The 20,917-nt window shown below is 39.2% G+C and overlaps 1 protein-coding gene across 9 annotated transcripts in view; it reads right to left on the bottom strand.

The window, feature by feature from the left end:
* Nucleotides 1-20,917, bottom strand: part of PTPRG (protein tyrosine phosphatase, receptor type G) — a 737,058-nt gene that overhangs the window by 25,688 nt on the left and 690,453 nt on the right. For all 9 annotated transcript variants that reach the window (XM_021070772.1, XM_021070771.1, XM_021070773.1 and 6 more), the window contains 9 exons: nt 17,305-17,401; nt 9,884-9,966; nt 9,558-9,692; nt 8,010-8,144; nt 5,814-5,986; nt 3,589-3,724; nt 2,693-2,839; nt 1,025-1,118; nt 69-145 (listed from right to left, as the gene is read on the bottom strand). In XM_021070772.1, coding sequence (XP_020926431.1) covers nt 69-145; nt 1,025-1,118; nt 2,693-2,839; nt 3,589-3,724; nt 5,814-5,986; nt 8,010-8,144; nt 9,558-9,692; nt 9,884-9,966; nt 17,305-17,401 — 1,077 coding nt within the window. The remainder of the gene's footprint in view (nt 1-68; nt 146-1,024; nt 1,119-2,692; nt 2,840-3,588; nt 3,725-5,813; nt 5,987-8,009; nt 8,145-9,557; nt 9,693-9,883; nt 9,967-17,304; nt 17,402-20,917) is intronic.

Genomic DNA, 20,917 nt, shown 5'->3' with positions numbered 1-20,917 from the left:
CATGGGTGGTATCTGCTCTTGAGCACCTTTCAGTTTAACTGACTTTATAATTAGCTGTTGACGCTCACCATGATGTAAGAAGCGTTAATGTAGTCTGTTCCTTTCATTCCAGGCAACGGGGCAAGACCCACTCGAGCACGCTCAGCTATCATATGGAAAAAACAAAAACACCACGTTTGCCTTATGACACACACAGAACCAACAGTGCTTTCTGAGGTTTACTTGGTGAGTAATAGATCCCCTTGGCTCCCTTTCTTTTCAAGACTTACCTATATATTTTTAAGCAACCAAAGTGTATCAGATAAGGCAGAATGTAAAATGAACTTGAATGCACATTCCCAGGACACAGCATTATAGGAATAACACTTCCCTGTGGGAGAGCCTTTCCCAGCAGATCACTAAGGGAACACTCTGTGCAGAGATGACAGAGCAATTCAGGTCATTTTTGACCCTGGTTTAATATTCCTACAATTACTGCACTTGGCACTTTTGCCATTCCCTTACTCATATCTTCTTTATCCTTGGGAAAGGCTTAGAAAATACTGGCCTTTTTCAGTAGAGATAATCGCTCTAGTGATCACCCATGCCTGTCTCTACAGCATACATACACTATCCTCTGCTGTGTCCTGAGTTCTGTACACAATGGCCACCACCTATCAACAATAGTAATTTGGTCTCAGTAGCCAAAATAATTTAATACTGTAGTGCAGTTGTACAGATTAATTCGGGACTCTGTTTTAAAGGGACATTCATGCCACAGTGATAGTAACTTTGCTTTAAAAAAAATAAAGGTAGACATGGCAGAAATAGTCTAACTCTTGTATTTTGAGGTGAACTGAAGCCAGATTTCATGTCACATGGATGCAGCAAGTTGCTGGTGTAACAGTCACCCCTTCCATTTTGACCAAACTGCTTTAGTTGGCCTGAGCATAACTTTTCCCCTTGTGGCTGCCTCTTTACATAAATACATAAAGTCTATTGAAAAAATGAACACAATCAGGCTGAACTGATCTTAAGATCTTACATGGCACGACTGAAGAGTTTCTGTTCTTTTCTTTGTTACACTCTTTCTGGGCACTAAAGCACTCCACGTATTTTGCATTGCATTGTGTGACCAACTGAAAGAAAAGCAATATTTTAGTCTTCATTCAAAGGATTTTAATTGTGTATGTGTTAACTAACCTACTGTGATAATCATTTCTCAGTATACACATAAACATCAAATCATTATGTTGTATGCCCTAAATTTACACAATGCTATATGTAGGTCAGTTCTCTCTCAGTAAAGTTGGAAAAAACAACAAAACAAAAACAAAAGTATAATTTACAGCATTTTCTTGATGACCTGGCAGAATGACCAATAATCAGATTACTAATGAATTTAAAACATTTCTGTGCCCTAAAGAACACTTTTTTTGTGTTTTACTAGTGGTATGTTTCTCAATGATCTTGGTTGCATGCATGCTTATCTTATTTACTGTTAGGCCTTAGGCTCCTTGATGACAGGCACTGTGTAAGCAGTATTTATTGCATTAATGTGGATTTTCCTGTGGATGATGTCATTACTCTTGTGAATTTATTTTTTTTTTTGGTAATTCCTCAGAGGTCCATGAGACTGAGGTGGGTCACCTCTAGAATAAAGACTGCTTCATAGTAATAAGAGTGAGTCATGATTCTTGAGGATAAAGAATTTACTGGGTTCTCAATAAATATTGGTACTTAATATTTTTGAAAAATTTTAAACATTCAAAATGTGACACTATGTCCTCACTATAATTACTTCAAATGATTTTTAGAGTACTTAGGATGTTATAAAAGGACAACCAGAAATTTAAAATTGTTATGACTGAACTTGGTGAAATTAATTTATTTTTCACTTCCTACTACTTGCTATCCTTTATTTGACAGTCTCATTTCTTCAGCTAAGATCCAAGGGGAGATTTCAGTGTCTATGGAAAGTTTGACCATAAAAACTAAAACTGCAGAGCTTCATTTCATTCTTTCCATCTTGACACAAAATGAGAAATTACATATAAAACAATTTGCCAAAAAAGCCAGATTTTTAAAGTCTAATGAGAGACCAATACATAGGGAAGCACTTGGTACTCTAAGATGGGTGAGCTTTTCTGATCTTAATTACTTGAATAGTCCTTATAATCTCTTTTTTCACTCAATTCCATATATACCTTAACTGCCTTTATACTTCAGCCCCTATTAAAGAAAAAGAACAACCACTTAGGAATAGTTAACTTTTCTCTAGTATTCTTTAGTAACTCTTTTTTAGGTTTCTATATTATCTTCTAGGAAAATCTTTCAAAGAGCTTTGCTTTTAGGCTCATATGTCAACAAATAGCCATTCTTCATAAGGGTAAGAGATTAGTTCAGGAAAAAATACCGAGGATAACATTTTGGACTGCAGTGACTGACTCAAATATTTGTCCCAGGCCACGATGACGTATACTTTATGTTCAGATAAAGTCATAAACGGCACAGAAAAAAATAAAGCACTGCACCATCTGCTTGGATACCAACAATTCATACATAGGCTGAAACTTTATTTTCCCAGGTATTACATTTGAGGAGTAATCCATTTTCATCTATACATTCATGCAAAAAAGACATGACCTCCCAACTCAAAGCACTTCTTTTACTTCCTTGCTTTTCTGCCAAAGAAATTTATTCAAAGCACTACCTTGAACTGTTTCTCCAGTCGTGTCTTGCCTCCCACTCCTGGTATGAGAATGCTGTTAACATAGCTATGCAGCTGATTTGAAGATACTTCGGTCTCCTTTCCAAGAATGGCTTCCAATAAGGCATCATGGATGAAAATGTACTGCTCCTAAAAGGTACATTACATGGTAGTCTCTGCGGGAGGCTGGGACAGAATAGCCTCTCTGTCCCATGCATGACATGTACGTTTGATCCACTCTTCTTCCCCTAACCGAGACCTCCCGGTGAACACCTTCCTGCATTTAAAGCCAGGCATTTGCTCCAGTCAACACTTACTTGCTTATTCATCAGAAGTTATTTTAGGGTGGAGACTGTTGAGTTTAGTTCTGTATGCCATACCATGCCCCAAAACAAGCAATGGGGGAAGAAATGTGTGTTCAGTGAAGGGCTTGAGAGCCATTCTCATATATATTTTACATATGAGATAATATATTTTCATATTTTACATATATATGTAAATATACACTATATATGAGTATATATGATATATTACATATGATACATACGATAATGTATACATTATATATATAATGTACGTGTATTTATGTCTGTGTGTATGTGTGTGTGTGTGTATGTATATCAGGCCAGACAACATGTTTAATTCCCCAGAGCATGACCACAGCATTAGAAACAACTGTAACTGCTTTCTTTAAGATCCACACAGAAACAGGAAACTGTAACCCAAAGAGTATCCTGGTCAGGACATGTTTTAATACAAACCTGTAAATTCCTTCTAGCCCAAAGAGAAGGCATCTGTCTCCTCAATATCATTCAACTTTCCATTAAAGCCTGTGCTAGAATCACACGAGAGCACTGGCAGCCGCCCACCCCCCACCCACACCCACCACTGCCCCTTACCTCAGTCTGGACGAGGTAGTTGCGCTGTGTCCTGATATGCTTCAGGAATCCCAGGACATTAACTGTGCTTTTGTCTTTTATCTGTTGCAGCATGCTGTCTATCACAATGTAGGTGCCTGTCCTGCCCACACCAGCGCTGGAAGACACACAGACCCTCCACTAGTACACCTTCCGTTCTACCACATCATGAACCAGGGATTTGAAAAACTGTCATCTGTATCTCAAAAGCACTTAGCAATGACCCTGTTGTTTAGAGAACCTAGTGTAGTTGACATACGTTATGACATATGGAGAGCATCCAGAAACCCATAGAATATTTCTGCCTTCATGAGTCTTGATGGGGAGGGAAGATTGCCTTCATACCATATTTAAAAAATATATATATATTTATATGATATTCTATCTATATCTACATCTATATCTATATGGTATGTGTGTGTGTATATATGTGAATATAAGTATGTATAAATATATATAAATATAAGTACATAAAAAAATACATGTAGTTACATATTTGCTTTCTCAGCCTCCCTTGTAGCCCAGGCAGAGGATTCAACTCTGTGATGCCAGGGGTGGAGAGAGGTCTCTCCTTGCACAGCAGCCTATCTCTATACCAGAACCAGACCTGCTGAGGCAGTGCCTAGTTCTCCTGCTCCCCTAGGGATTCCAGGAGAAGTCATTTTCCTTTCCAGTAAACCTCCTTTCTGCACAACTCCCCCAGTGTGTGCAGAAAGGGGGTTCCTATTTAAATGGACACTTTAGTAATCCAGGTGTCGAATAAGAAGAGTCCATCTGGAAAAGTTGGCTTCTTTTATTCCCATTTCCTAATTGTTATTCAAGAAAAAGCAGGAGTTCCTGCTATGGCACAGTGGTTAAGGAATCCGACTGAAGTGGCTCAGGTCGCTGTGGAGGTACAGGTTGGATTCCTTGGCCTGGTACAGTGGGTTAAAGGATCCAGCATTGCTGCAGCTGTGGCATGGACCATGGCTGTGGCTCAGAGTCAGTCTCTGGCCCGGGATCTTCCATGTGCCATGGGTGCAGCCATAAAATAAAAAGGGAGAGAGGAAGGAAGGAAGAGGCAAAACAACTCAGGCGGACTCAAATTCTGCAGTGCTACAAGAAGCTTCTTTTAGTAGAACCCCATCCCCCAAACAAGGAGGTTCCCCATTTCACACAAGTCTGTTGATACCCAAACTCTGTGATAGCATTCACCTGTATTTTTGTGATTCTAAGTGGGTTAGCAAAAATGTAGTGTTCTCATGGGACTTTAAAGAGAAGATAGGCAAAGGACTTGCCCTGTGGAAGCGTATCATGAGAACAGCCCAAAAGAAATGCTGAGAAGAGGCTGTGCAGCTTTGTAACATACCTCACAAAATAAGCAACATCTATTTGAATACCAAAGTGAAAAAAGCCAAGCAATCCAAATGAAACCCAAGAAAGGCATTTTTAAGCAATCGACTACTGTTACTTAAGGTAGCTTAAGGAGGGAAAACATGCATTATCTGTGCTTTATAATAGGTATTTTATATAGCATGTATAAGCTGAAATCCTTTCATATATAAATATTATTTGGAGGAACCCTCCAGAAAAGCCAAAACTCAAAATCTCTATTGTGGAAAAGTTCTAAACTTGTATTTAAGGTTATTTTTTATATATTTGGAACCGCCAACAATTTCCCTATAAACACTGGGGATTTCATCAATAATAAACTGGTGTTATAAAAACTGGAGATTCATCCTCTAAGAGCAGATTTCTTTTTTTTCTTTCTTTTTTTTTTTTTTTTGCTTTTTAGGGCCACACCCATGGCATATGGAGGTTCCCAGGCTAGGGGTCAAATTGGAACTGCAGCTGCCAGCCTACACCACAGCCACAGCAACGCCAAGATCTGAGCAGCATCTGCAACCTACACCACAGCTCACAGCAACACCCGATCCTTAACCCACTGAGCGAGGCCAGGGATGGAACCTGTAACCTCATGGTTCCTACTCAGATTTGTTTCTGCTGGACCATGACGGGAACTCCAAGTAGCAGATTTCTTAATGTGAGCAGAATATGGTTGCCTTCTAGAATCCTAACAGGTCTCTGTGGTCCTAGTTTTCAGCAGAGACTAGTTTCTAAATCAAAGCAATAGCAGGGCCACTGTGGTCCATCACAAGGCCACATCCCATGCTCGGCCTGATTCAAATGCTGGCTCCCAGGCAGAAGAAAGAGGAGGTCGGGCCTACCTGCAGTGCACCAACACAGGGCCCATTTCTGGCGTCCGGGCTGCTGAGGACCTCCTGACGAAGGTCAGGACCGGGAGGGCATACTCAGGAACTCCCATGTCTGGCCACTGCGTGTAGTGATACTGGATCACCATCCTTTCGTTCTGACGTCCCTTGGGGTTTCCCTTCTGGCCCTATGAGAAAGGTGGGAGAAGATGCCTTTAAACCAAGAGTAGGCATTCTAGATAACAGTAATGTGGGGATATCAGGAAACGTGGGGTCTATTCTCCATTGGCCCTAAGGGCTGATCCTGGGCGTGGTCCCTTCCTCCCTGTGGCCTTCTCATGTCATCAATGGAGATGTGACCTGGCTGGATGGGAAGGATCAGACACCCCTTAGAAGGGAAAATGGTTTAGGACTACCAAGAACAAAGGTTAGGTATCGGTTTTCTGGATTTAGAAGCACCCAAAGCATTTTGTAATTTGCACAAGGCCTCCATTTCCTGACTTCCTGCCCCGACTCATCTGACCCTGGTCCAGGTCTCCCACTCTTTCTCTGCAGTGCAGGTCGGGCCTTCAGGAGCTGGGAGGCAGGGGATGCCATACCTCCAGGCAGTTGGGGGAAGATCCTGAGTGACAGATGATTCTCAACCTCTAGAGGCAAAGGCAACTATCAATTTACGTGTCACTTTCGTAACTGAATTTTTTAGTGTAGTTTTCATTTACGTGGCTGCAATTTTTACCTTTTAACCACTGTGGATGAAAAATGTCCCCAAATAGATCTCTTGCTGTGATTTTTTTTTAATTACCAATACCTCTAAAATTAATTTTTTTTCATTCTGAGCAGCATTTTTTTTTTCAATGACTCAGAATGACCTTTTTTCAATGACTCAGAATGACTCAGAATGGTCTTAAATCCATTGACACTGAAGCTTGTAGGGTGTTTGCCCTAGTGTTACAAAGGCCTTGGGTGGCTTTGGCTTCTTAATTCTTCTGTTACCTCTCATTTTCCTATTTGTTCCTCATTTTCAGTTAATAATTTTTCCTCTCATCAGTGTGCCAAACACCTTAAGTTCCTATCTGACTTCTCCCTCTGACTTAAGCTGTATCTAAAATAAGAGGAAGTGGGCCATGTTTAAATAGCTGAGGTGTTTCCTTGAGTAATGAACTTTATACTCTATGAGTATAAACTGGTTATGGGTTAGCTTGAGACAGCTAACAGAGCTATGATAGAGAACACAGACAAAAACAGTGCTACTGATTTTTATATACTTCTGCCATTCTTGGAAAAAAGGCTCTCCATAGATGGGACTGTTAACCTAGGATTGCAAGTGGGCTTCAGAGCCACTGAAATTGTGTATAAAAGTTTGAGTAAATGTAAATTCTTCTGGGGCAAGAGGGTAACAGTTTGATCACATTCTCAAAGATGTCCAGGAATCTAAAAAAATAAATTAGGAACCACTGCCACAAACAACTGTCACATCTAAGCCTCCAGAGAGTAATACTTTACATTTTCCTAAGGAGCATCTGTCTTGAGCTCACAGTACCGTTACAGTGATCTGTACGTCTCAGTGGGATGGTGGTTTTCCAACAAGAGAAACTGAGATAACTCGAAAGCAGCATTTCCACAAGGTGTGAATCTCAGGATATTAACAGTTCCATAGAAAAAGGTTTTGTTGTTAAGTTACATGAGGAAACACTCAAGGTTCTATCAGTTTCTTAAGTCTAGCACTCTGACTCCTTGTGTTCATTGTAAATGTCTAAGGGGGAACATATATCATTCATTTTCCATACGTGTTGAATCCCTGAATGTGATTTTTTGCAAGCATCCTGCAGGGCTAGTATTCCTTGGGACATGCTTTGGGAAACAAGGCTTTAAGGCTGTCAGAAAACTGGAATTAAAAAGCTAAATCTGCAAACAGATGCTGCCATATTTGCTGGTTAGCAAAATCTCAGAGGTCTTTTTCTTTTTTTTTCAAATGAAGCCTCCTTCCTGAAGAGATTAAAGAGCTCCATCAGGCCAGTTAAATTCTATTATGGGCTTTGCCAATATCTTTCACACCATACATTGATGTCAATCAAAGGAGTTGTGAAAAAATGTTTCAAGAATACTTTTTTTAAAACTACATGGGTTACGAGAGTTGGCCTTGGTCGTACAGTAATTTTCATACTAGTTTAAAAAGAGATTCCACGGCAGCCCACCCCATACCCTCAATACCTTCTTCACTTTTGTATTTCTGACTGAAAAACGACGAATAGTATAGCAGGCGTGAACTTTTGTGCTCTTCAGTGTGACGATAATGTTTCCGTACTCCTCACTGTTCTCTGTTGGCCAATACTGATCACACTTTCGCTGCAAGAGAAAAAAATTGTGAATTACAGTCGCAATTTATGGGAGGGAGGGGTGCACTGGGCGTTTGGGATGGAAATGTTCTAAAATTAGGGTGATGATGGCTGTACAACTACAAATGTAATAACATTCATTGAATTATATATTAAAAAAGATAATTGTAATTTATGCCACAGTTCCACTGCTGATAATGTGACTTCAAATGACAATGTTAAAACATAGGTAATATCACCACGTTGCTGACTAAAGAAGGAATACATGGGCTGACATCCTTGCTGGCAGGTGTGACCCCTGAAGGGATTAATCTTGGGGCATGTTTGGGCAGGACTATGCAAGAAATGAGCCTAGTGTTCATGATCATCTTTTCACACATCATGTACTTTATGAAGCTCCCAGAAAAATCCTGTATGTTTGACCTATAAGAAATGTGGGTAGGATGTATGCTATAAAGGGACTTTAAGTGTCTTTAGGGAGGCTGGGCTGCATTCACGGTTAAAAGAAAGTCTCTTGTAACTGTCAGAGCCTTCATGGTAAAAAATTCGGTCACCATGGAGTTCCCATCGTCGCTCAGTGGTTAACAAACCTGACTAGTATCCATGAGGACGCGGGTTCGATCCCTGGCCTTGCCCAGTGGGTTGGGGATCCAGCGTTGCTGTGAACTGTGGCATAGGTCACAGAACAGCTTGGATTCTGAGTTGCTGTGGCTGTATAGGCAAGCAGGTATAGCTCCAATTCGACCCCTAGCCTGGAAACCTCCATATGCCACAGGTGTAGCCCTAAAAAAGACAAAAGACAAAAGACCAAAAAAAAAAAAAAATTGGGTCACCAAAGGCAAAACAGGGACTCCACAGTCAAAGTGAGGCATTTGTGATTCTGAATAGTGAACCTGAGCTTGATCCTTGTTCCAGCTTAAATTAACATCTAATGGAAAGTCATAATCCAATAACTTAAATATGAATTATCATCTTTAATAAAATGTCCTCTTAGTGATGGTCAAGGTGTTTAAGCAGTCTTCACTCCACCCAATTTGAACTTTTAGTAGTTCCTTGACTATAATGTTTCTTCCAATGTCCCTGCTTCTGTTCTGTCTACCCCTATACTTGGGATGTCCTTCCCTCTCTTTTCAAGCCTGTGTACTCTTCCTCCTCCTCCATTATTCAAGTCTCATCTCAAATATTAGCTCTTTAAAATAAAAAGTCTCTGGACTCAAGGAAGCGCTCACGTGTTCTGTAGCATCTCTCTAATTAATACCGTATTCATCCTGATCATTGTGTTTAATCCAAGCTCACATTCCTGGCAGGGAGGACACATTATTTCTCTAACTCTTTAGGCCTTGTCAAGTTTCTATCCTATACTCCATAAATATATATATATTTTTTTGAATGAAGGTACATAATTAAGCCAAGAAGCTCTTACTCTTCCTTTTTCCACAAGGTTCGTAATCATGACAATGATTCCAGTGTTCTGCTCCCAAATCATCCTCCAGAAATCTTCAAATGTAGACTTTAAAGGTCCCTGGGTGGCAATGTAGGCCTTTGCTTTGTTGTAACCCTTCAAAGATGACACAGCACAAAGTAAGATGAAAGCAGTTATCACAGACCAGTTAATAATTCAAGTGCCTTACATACGGAATAGGCTTGCGCTTTTCAAAAAAGCTGTGTGCAGTATTACAACACATTCAATAGTCTCTGTGGTAATCTTCATTTATCAGAAACAGGTTTATAAAAACATTTCTGACTTACATCGACATAGTTTGCATTAATGTAGTCGCTGTGCTTAGAGTCTTTTCCTGGTAAAGGTCTTAACTTCACCCTACTGTGATCATCTACAGAGGATAAGAAAAAAAAAAGGCAAAAACAAAATGTATAATTTAAAAACTAGCAGCATTCTAAAGTACAAAACAAGGCAAAGAGGCTATGTGGCATCTCCCAGAGTGCCCCGAGAAAGCTTTCGGCAGAAGAACAACTAAAAATTCAAAGGTACAGCATTCAAACCCATCTCTAAACCACAGGGACACTCTTACCTCATGTTTTGACCTGTGAGTGCCAATAGGCAAGAAATGTAAAATGAGGTCTTTATGAGTTCATGTAAAGTAATTAAAGTGGCAACCCTCCAAAATTTCCTTGTCCTACACTTTAAAACCAACTTCCAAGGCCTTTGATTACCATGCCCATCCCCTCCCCATTGATACAAATATAGAATGGTGATTATTCTATCAATTCCAGAACATCTATTTCCAGGAGATAACACTGCTAAATTCACTGGACTCCCCAACACCCCAACAGACCTTATGTAAATGAGGGAACCAGAGCTTGCTCCTAAGCGTCATCTCATCACAGAAATCTGAAATCCATGATCAAATTTAAGATCCACTTAACCTTTGCCTCTGAACAAAAGGTGAGCAATGATATGTTCCTCTAGTTGCCCAACAGAATGTGTTTGTATTTACAGGATAAAAAAAAAAAAAAAAGGAAGCTGAGGTCATACTTCCATTTTTCCCTAGCTAGAAAGAGAATGGGCAAAAGCTGATTTACATTTCTATTTATAGTCTCGATCACAAAAGGCTAGTTCAAAAAGAAGTCCAAAGAGTGGATTAGTTTAGACATTACTGACCTCACACTATATCAAGCACTTTTGGAAAGCCCTCCACATTCTTGAAACTGTGAATTGCTTTTGTTGTGCTGACAATCTCTTAGACTGCAGTGGATGTGAACAAAGGCTGCTTGATATAAGTGGACCCAAATGAAAATATTCCTCTAAGGCATCTGGATCCAAACTCTTATGCCTTAGTAGCATTATATTGCTATTTCTCATACTGACAAATAAGAACACATACTTCTCAAGTTGCAAAATTCATCTTTAATCTAAAAGGTAATAGACTGGCTAAAAAGATCAATAAAGGAGGTGACATCCACATATACCTTGAAAGCTGGATGGCTTCATGAGAGAAGAGTCTTCCTATACTGTATTTCTGGCACATTCACAGGGCTAGTATTTCTTACTTGTTCCATGACATTTCCATCTTATTCTTTGTTATGAAAATGTATTAATATAAGGGTAGACCAAGGGGATAGTGATGGGCCCAGGAGCTGACCAACTGGCCAACAGAACACCAAAACTCAACTCCCTGAACCTATGAAAACAAGCATCTCATTTAAATTTGTGAAAGTAAATTCTCAAACGAATTTGTGAGAGTATAAATACATCTAACTAGAAAAGGTGGTTTTCTAGCAAAATATAATGACCCTTGGGCCCGTCATACAGAAGTTGCTTTGATGTCCTCCTTCTTTGTCACATAATTTTAGCTGAGGAAGTGAGGTCACCAGAAGTAAAGGCTGCTGTGATACAGAGAATGATGTGTGTGGACATATGCAAAGCACATATATGTGCGTATCTCTGATTCATATGGTTAGAAATGAGGTATAGAGTTGGATAGGTCCTCACAGTCTCAGGAAGGTGAGTCTTGAGTGGGTTGGTCAACGAATACTGCCAGAGTTAATCCATCCAAAGACGGACAAGAAAATAAAAGTCTGACTCTTCTTCCTTGTTCTCCTTTTTTCCCTTTCTCCTTATCCTCTCAGATAAGTGAAACAAATACTCTTATCCAAAAATGACTTTTGGTTCTTTAAAAACTTTTTGTAGAAGAAGCAAAACTACATTCATAGATGACATGATCTTCTACTTAGAAATCCTAAGGTCATATATGTGAAGTCCACAGCTAACATCATACTCAATGATGACAAGCTGAAAGCTTTTCCTCTAACATTGGGAACAGGATAGGGACGTCCACTCTTGCTATTTTTATTTGTCATAGTATTAGAAGTCCTAGCTTGAGTATTTAGGCAAGAAAAAGAAATAAAAAGTATCTAAATTAGGAAGAAATAAAACTATCATGATTTGCAGATGACATAATATCATATAGAGAAAACCCTAAAGATTCTGTCAAAAACTGTTATAACTAATAAATGAATTTAGTAAAGTTGTAGGATACAAAGTCAACACACAAAAATCTGCTGAATTTCTCTACACTAATATAGAACTGTCAGAAATAGAGAAAAACATGGAGTTCCCATTGTGGCACAGTGGTTAACGAATCCAACTAGGAACCGTGAGGTTGCGGGTTCGGTCCCTGGCCTTGCTCAGTGGGTTAAAGGATCCGGAGTTGCCGTGAGCTGTGGTGTAGGCTGCAGACTTGGCTTGGATTCTGAGTTGCTGTGGCTGTGGTGTAGGCCGGAGGCTATAGCTCCAATTCAACCCCTAGCCTGGGAACTTCATATGCCGCAGGAGTGGCCCTAAAAAAGGCAAAAAGACAAAAAAAAAAAAAAAAAAAAAAAAAAAGAGAGAGGAGAGAAAACAATCCCATTTATAATTGTATCAAAAAGAAGAAAACATCTAGGAATAAATTTCACCAAGGAAGTGAAAGACCTGTATGTTGACAACTCTAACACATTAATAAAAGAAACTGAAGAAGATACAAATAAATGGAAAACTATTCCATGCTCATGGAGCAGAAGAATTAATATAGTTAACATGTCCATACTACCCAAAGCAATCTGAAGATTCAATACAATCCCTATCAAAATTCCAATGGCATTTTTTACAGAAATAGAAAAAATAATCCTAAAATGTATATGGAACCATACAAGACCTCAAACAGCCAAAGCGATCTTGAGAAAGGAGGACTAAGCTGGAAGCATCACACACCCTAATTTCAAATTATATTACAAAGATAAAACAATTAAAACAGTATGGTAATGGCATAAAAACAGACACAGAGATCAGTGGGGGACAAGAGAGGACCAGAAATAAACCCAGGCAAATAGAGTCAACTGATTTATGACAAAGGAGCCAAGAATATACAATGGGGAAAGAACAGACTCTTCAATAAATATCATTGGGAAAACTGGACAGCCACATGTGAAAGGATTTGACTGTATTACCATCTTACACTATACGTAAAAATTAACTCAAAATGGATTAAAACCTTGACTTTGAGACTCGATATGAAACTCCTAGAAAAGAAGAGAAAAAAGGGTCCTTGACATAGGTCTTGGCAGTGATTTTTTTTCAATCTGATAGTGCAACAAGAGCAAAAATAAACAAGTGGGATGACATTAAACTGAAAAGCTTCTACACAGCAAAAGAAACCATCAACAAAATAAGGCACCTTACTGAATGGGAGAAAACATTTGCAAATCATATATCTGAAGAAGGATTTATATTCAAAATATACTAAGAATTCATAGAGCTAGCAAAACAAGTAATTAGTTAAAACTGGACAGAGGACCTAAATATACATTTTTCCAAAAAAGACATATGGATGGCCAATGGGTACATGAAAAGGTGCTCAACTTCATTAATCTTCAGGGAAATGCAAATCAAAACCACAAAGAAGTATCACCTCACACCCATTAGAATGCTATTACCAAAAAGATAAGAAATAACAAGTATCATACACCTATTAAAACTAATAAATGAATTCAGTCCAGATGGTAAGATACATCAACAATCAAAAATCAATTGTATTTCTATTCACTAGCAATTAACAATCTGAAAATATCTGAGTAAACATTCCATTTGCAACATCATCCAAAAGAATGAAATAGTTAGAAATAAATTTAACAAAAGCACAACACTTGTAAAATGCAGACTCCAAGACAATGCTGAAATAAATAAAAGATGACCTAAGTACATGGAAAGATGGGCTCATCTTCATAAACTGGAAGACCTCGTTTTTTTAAGATGACAATGCTCCCCCTATTAATCTAGGGTTCAACATAATCTGTATTAAAATTCCAGCTATACTTTTTTTTTTGCAGTAACAGACAAGGTGATCCTGAAATTCATATGAAAACATAAGGGATAGAGAACAGCCAAAGCAATCTTGAAAAAGAACAAAGCTGGAGGACTTACAGTTTCCATTTTCAAAATATATTACAGGAGTTCCCGTCGTGGCGCAGTGGTTAACAAATCCGACTAGGAACCATGAGGTTGAGGGTTCTATCCCTGCCCTTGCTCAGTGGGTTGACGATCCGGCGTTGCCGTGAGCTGTGGTGTAGGTTGCAGACGCGGCTCGGATCCCGCGTTGCTGTGGCTCTGGCGTAGGCCGGTGGCTGCAGCTCCGATTCGACCCCTAGCCTCCATATGCCGCAGGAGCGGCCCAAGAAATAGCAACAATAACAACAACAACAACAACAAAAAAGACAAAAAGACAAAAAAAAAAAAAAAAATATATATATATATATATATATATATATATATATATAAACAAAGCTACAGTCCCTAAATCAAGACAGTGAGGTACTGATATAAGAACAGACCTACAGATTAATGGAATAGAATTGAAAGTCTGGGAATAAACCCTTACAGTTATGGTGAGTTGATTTTCACGGGATGCTAAAACAATTTAATGCAGGAAAGAACAGTCTTTTCAACAAATGGTGTTGGAGCAACTGGGTATCAAGAACATGCAAAGAAGTGAAAGTGCACCCCTACCTCACATCATATACAAAAATTAAATAGACCAAAGACCTAAATGGAAAAACCAAGACCAGGAAAACTCTAACAACAACAACAACAACAACAAAAAACAGGTGTAAATATTCATAATCTTGGATTTGGCAGTAGTTTGTTAGATATGACATCAAAAGCACAAGCAACAAAAGAAAAAATAAACTGGATTTCACCAAAATTTTAAGTTTGTGCTTCAAAGGACATCATCAAGAAAGTGAAAAGACACAGTACTGAATAGAGAAAAAAAAATTGCTGCCTATACACCTGATAAGGGATTTGTATCTAGACTATATAAAGAACTGTTATAACTCAACAATAGAAAAAGAAGTAATCCATTTAAAAAATGGGCAAAAGATCTGAATAGACATACAGGTGGCCAATGAATACATGAAAAGATGTTCAACATCACTAATTATTAGGCAAATGCAAGTCAAAACCACAGTGAGATACCACTTCATAGTCATTAGGATGGCTATTAGCAAAAAACCAAAGTAACAAGTGTTGGCAAAGGTCTGCTGCTCCTGGAAATGTAAAATGGTGCAGCCACTTTGGAAAATAGTTTGGTAGTTCTTCAAACTGTTAAACATAAAGTTACCACATGATCTAGCCATTCTATTCTAAAGATATACCCAGGAGAATTAAAAATATATCTATAAAAAACATTGTACACAAATGTTCATAGCAGCATTACTCCCAAAAGTCAAAAAGTAAAGAATAACCCAAATGTACATCAAATGAGAAATGAATAAACCAAGTGTGGTATATTCATACCATGGAGTATTATTTAGTCACAGAAAGGAATGAAATACTGATGTAAGGTATACCACAGGTACATCTTAAAGATATGCCACGTTGGAGCTTCCATTGTGGCTCAGTGCTAACAAATCCAACTAGTATCCATGAGGACACAGATTCAATCACTGGCCTTGCTCAGTGGGTTAAGGACCTGGCGTTGCTGTGAGCTGTGGTGTAGGTCACAGACTCGGCTTGGATCTGGCATTGCTGTGGCTGTGGTACAGGCTGGCAGCTACAACTCTGATGTGACCCCTTGCCCAGGAACTTCTATATGCCACAGGTGTGGCCCTAAAAACACAAAAATAGAAAAAAACAAAACAAAACAAAACATGCCAAGTAGAAGAAGCAAGACACAAAAGGCCATATATTATATGATTCCATTTCTATGGGATATCCAGAATAGGCAAATTCATAAAGACAGAAAGTAGGTAATTGGTTTCTAGGGACTTGGGAGAGGGAGGAATTGGGAGTGACTGCTACTGGGTAAGGGGTTTTCTGTTGGGGTGCTGAAAGTGTTCTAAATTGTTTGGAGGCTGTACCTGCAGCAATATGGAAATTCCCGGGCTAGGGATCAAACCCATGCGACAGCAGTGACTTGAGCCAAAACACTAGCAATAGCTGGATCCTTAAACCCCTGAGCTGCCAGGGAATTCCTGCTATAAATTTATGTTGTGGTGATGGATGTACAACTCTGTGCATATGATAAAAACCACTGAAATTCACTTCAAACTTAAATTCAAATTAACGGAAATTCCCATCATGGCTCAGTGGTTAACGAATCCAACTAGGAACCATGAGGTTGCGGGTTTGATCCCTGGCCTTGCTCAGTGGGTTAAGGATCCAGTATTGCTGTGAGCTGCGGTGTAGGTTGCAGATGCATCTCAGATCCCATGTTGCTGTGGCTCTGGTGAAGGCCAGTGGCTACAGCTCCAATTGGACCCCTAGCCTGGGAACCTCCAAATGCCGCCAGTGCGGCCCTAGAAAACACAAAAAGACCAAAAAAAAAAAAAAAAAAAAAAAAAACCCACCAAAAACCTCAAATTAACGTTGAAATGGATGAATTTTATATTGTATGTGAATTATATCTCACTAAAGTATTATTCAAAGTCTACAGTACTATGCAAATTTAGTCCAATTTAAATGTGTTACTATATAAAATTATATGTACTATGCTCCTGACCATAGCGTATTTTGGCCACAAACATCTCTGCCACTGCCCTTAATACTGAAGCATATATTTTCTGCCAGTGACCCAAGCCCCAGTGTCTATGAAAAGTTGCATTCTAGCTGTAGCAGTAGTCTGCTCTCCTAGGGTATTCCGTGAGACTCTATAAGAGGAACATTTATTTGAGTCTTAAACCTCCAAGGTATTCTTGACCCTGGAAATGTATTAGACAGGACTAAGGACAGGGTCTGCAAGGACTGGTATAAACCAGTTACCTAATCTTACACTGCTTTGAAATTCAGCTTCCTTGATTTAATTCTCAGTATCTCTCTTTGTATTAAAAGACTTGGCTCTCACTGGTTAACAATAATGCCAAGATAGCCACATGACATTAAACTTTGGTTCCCAGCAATGGATATGAAAACAATTCATGTGAGAACGGTAAAGCTTGGAAACATTTCCTTCAATAACCTGATGGTTAAGCAGAGATCAGACAGCTTAATGAAAGACTAAGGGGGCAGAAAATGTCCCCACTTCTTGTACACCACTGAAGATGGGCTAATGGGAGGTTAACTTGCAAGTGTGACTTTCTCTTGGCATTCTGATTCTGATTGCTTGCCTTTTGGCTGATAACCAGCAAGAAGATTTGATTTCCCTGCAGTTGAAGACAGTATAAAGTTTATTACTCACATGCTAAAATGTTGATGTATCTGTTTTTGTGCTTGTTATCTGGATGATTGGAATGTTCTGCAGTGATGTTCATGTCAGCCGTACAGCGCTGGACTTCCTAGTAAAGAAGACAAACATTGAGATTTCAAAGATTTTTAGACACGCTTTAGACGTTTAACAATAAGGTCATAGAAAGAAAGGAACTATTTACATCCAAATGCATAGAGTGTTTACTCACTCCCTAGCTACCGGCCACCACGACCTCCCCAGATCAACTACGGAAATAATTACTGACATATTCCCTACAAATGTAGGAAGGATGGGAACAAGATAAGAGGATTTAATTCTTTACTAATTCATCAATCACCTATTTATTCCTGTATTTAGCCTAGGCATGGGGATTACAACACACTATCTCTGAGTACGTTGCAGTTGGATGGGTAAGAAAAACATGCAAAAAGGTGATGACGATCAAATGTGATTGATTACAGTAGGAAAGAAGCCTGAAGAAACCGTGATGGGAACACAGAAGAGGGCTTTAGACAGGAGATGATTCACCCGGGTCTGAACAGGATGAACAGGAACATTTCAGGCAGAAGAATAATCTCCACCATGATCTGCAATATGTTAATAGTCCTTATGGCCTTGTTTTATAACTAACAGGCTATGAAATGACTGTAAAGACTCAATCCTGAAATGATACTAATACAGAACCCAGGCAGTTGTCACATCTGACTCAAATATATATGGTTCTGAGGCATTGTTGGTTAACTCCAATTTTATTTATGTTATCCTCCTTTAGAAAAATAGCAGTGGGAGAAGCAAATCTTTCTCTGGTTACCTTTGCTGTGGATAGAAATATGACCCATTAGCCTAATACAAGATTGTTAAACAGCCACATTTTTCTATGCCGTATGCTTCAAACCCAAGAAAGTACTAGAGCTAACTAATAAGGGAAGTAATTAGCAGTGCACAGCTGTAACAAAGAGCAGGAACAAAGTGACACAAGATTATCTGGAGAAATGTTTTACATGTAACAGATGTAACAGAGTTTACAAGTATGCCGACTTTTCTTCACAAAGGAATTGCATAGCAATTACGGATGATTTCCACAGCCTCTACATCACGCATAATGAAATCAGGAACTGGCAGTCTTTTATACCCACAGAGTCCTGAGGAGGAACTCACCACCATCAAAGACCTTAACTAAGGTATAAAAACAAAGGGTCACTATCTGTTCAAAGAAACCATATTCATGGACACCAGATTCTTAGAGGCTGGATGTTGAATTTTTTATAATTGTAGACATTCCCAGTTGAAGGAAGGAAGGGAGGGAGGAAGAGCACCACAGTCATTAATTCAACACATCTCTGGGGAAAGTTTGTTTCATGACAATTCTTTATCTTTTTTTTTTTTTTTTACTCAAGGTGATCAACTCTGATGTTTGCTATTCCATCTATAACAGTTTATAACTTAACACTTTGGCAAATGCTAGCTCAAAGGGCCTTAAGGCTGCCTTTGGCTCTTTCCTCTAAAATAATAAATAAAAAAATAAAAAAATAAATAGTAAAGCATGAGCACAATATTACAAGTCTGATACCTTAACGTCTCTAAGAACAGAAGCAATGCTGGCCACACTCAGAATATTTGGGGGACCTGCCTTTTAAAACTGGTTTGAAAGCCTGAGGCATCTCTTTTGCATAGTTTCAGGGGCAGAAAACCTTTGACAATGGATTTGTATTCTGGTAGACATTCATTCAGTCTGTACCCAAATCCCTGAACTAAGCTGACATGCTTTTGTTTCTGGGTTTTGAAGGTCATACCTTTGGCAAGTACCTCTTCAGGGCTGTTGCTCAGGTATCTTGGGCTGAGATTTCAGCTTTTTGAACTTTAGTTTGAGACACCCTTTGTTGATTTTTTTTCCCCCATTGCATGGATCTGACCACACACTATGGACTGAGGTGGGGCTTCTATTAGAGTATAATGCAATTGACCAAGACTGTTTGGGAGCAGCTGTCTGCACCGTTCAAAGCAATCATTCAATATGGCCAATCAAACTCTGGGTTATCTAAAAACCCTGGTCTGATCCGTTGCCTCTATTTCACTTTTCCAATTATGTGAATGACAGAAAACAAAGAATAGTCATAAATAATGTTAAATCTGATTTTATTAGAACCCAAGAGGTTTGCCTAAGGCCTTCTGATTTTGTCTTGCAGATAATAATGTCATCAGTAATTCCTTGCAGTACTGCCTGGCTCATTTAGATGCTGATAACATCATCTGATCCCGGAGTGGCTTTTCTCCATCACAACTGGCATTTCAAAGTTAATGTGATTTTAATAGGTGCTAAAACCCTCTGAAGTGACACTGGCTGATAGAGTGTGTAGAGTTAAGTTACCTATTCAGCACTCTGAGAAATAGTTCAAGATTTGAGCTTGTTTGTATTTTACTGTCTCTATAGCAGAGCTGGGATTCTCAAAATGAATATTCTGAGTATGAACAGGCATGCTACCACAGAAAAGGGCCAGCCAGAAATAACAGATTTAAAATAAAATATAACTTCCACAGAAAAGAAAATCATGGACATGGAGAACAGACTTGTGGTTGCCAAGGGGGAGGCAGAAGGAGTGGGATGGATTGAGAATTTGGGGGTAATAGATGCAAACTATTGCATTTGGAGTGGATAAGCAATGAGATCCTGCTGTAGAGCACTGGGAACTATATCTAGTCACTCATGATGGAGCATGATAATGTGAGAAAAAAGGAATGTATATGCATATGTGTGGCTGGGTTCACCTTACTGTATAGTAGAAAATTGACAGAACACTGTAAACCAGCTATAATGAAAAAAAATTATTAATAATAAAATACAATTTAAAAAATGAAGAGACAAAACCCCTCAAAGTTGAGGGCCACAGGCTATGTCACTCCTGCCTAAGGCTGTGGATGTGCACAGCTGTTCCAAGGGCACACGGAGACCTACTGTCCTCCCATTCAGTAGCTCAATTTGGAAAGACAATTCAACCAAAAAAATGGATCTCAAAATCTCTCAGATGACTCAGCTTCACAGCAAAGCAAGCTGAGAAGGAAATATTTCGGACCTGGTAACTATGTGTTAGTTGGAGAATGTGTAATTTCCTCAGTGTCTGCATTCAGGAAGCCCACAGCTGAGTTCAGGGGACTGTTTTACAGAAGACTGATGAGTTCAGGTCATGACCACAGCTTTGTGTTTGCTTCATGTCACACAGAGAGCTGGTCCTTGCCCGGTCCTGCTTCCAGTGTCCTCTGCTCAGGGTATCTGCTGCCACACTGATTTTCTTCAACTGCTGCTTTGACTTCATGATTCTCTTATTCAGAAACCTCTAGAGAGATTCCATATCCCTCAGCCAGGCTTTCAAGGTTGCTTCCTCTTTTCCACCCACTCCCTTCCCAGTGCCAGAGAGTTAGAACTCTGTGTTCCTTGAAGAGACTGTGTAACCGCCTGCTTTTTGCCTCATTGCCATCTTCCTCGCTAAATATGCCTGTCCTTAAGTCCAGATCCAAGTTTTTATCTAAAATGACTGCCTTACCCTCCAGGAAAACCATCTTTGGAGAGGAAATCAGTGTCTATCATCCTGCAGCTGGTCTATAAGAT

This window comes from Sus scrofa, chromosome 13 (assembly GCF_000003025.6).
Source record: "Sus scrofa isolate TJ Tabasco breed Duroc chromosome 13, Sscrofa11.1, whole genome shotgun sequence".
Lineage (NCBI taxonomy): Eukaryota > Metazoa > Chordata > Mammalia > Artiodactyla > Suidae > Sus > Sus scrofa.
Note: the sequence above shows the minus strand (reverse complement) of the source record. Positions and strands in the feature narration are given on the sequence as shown.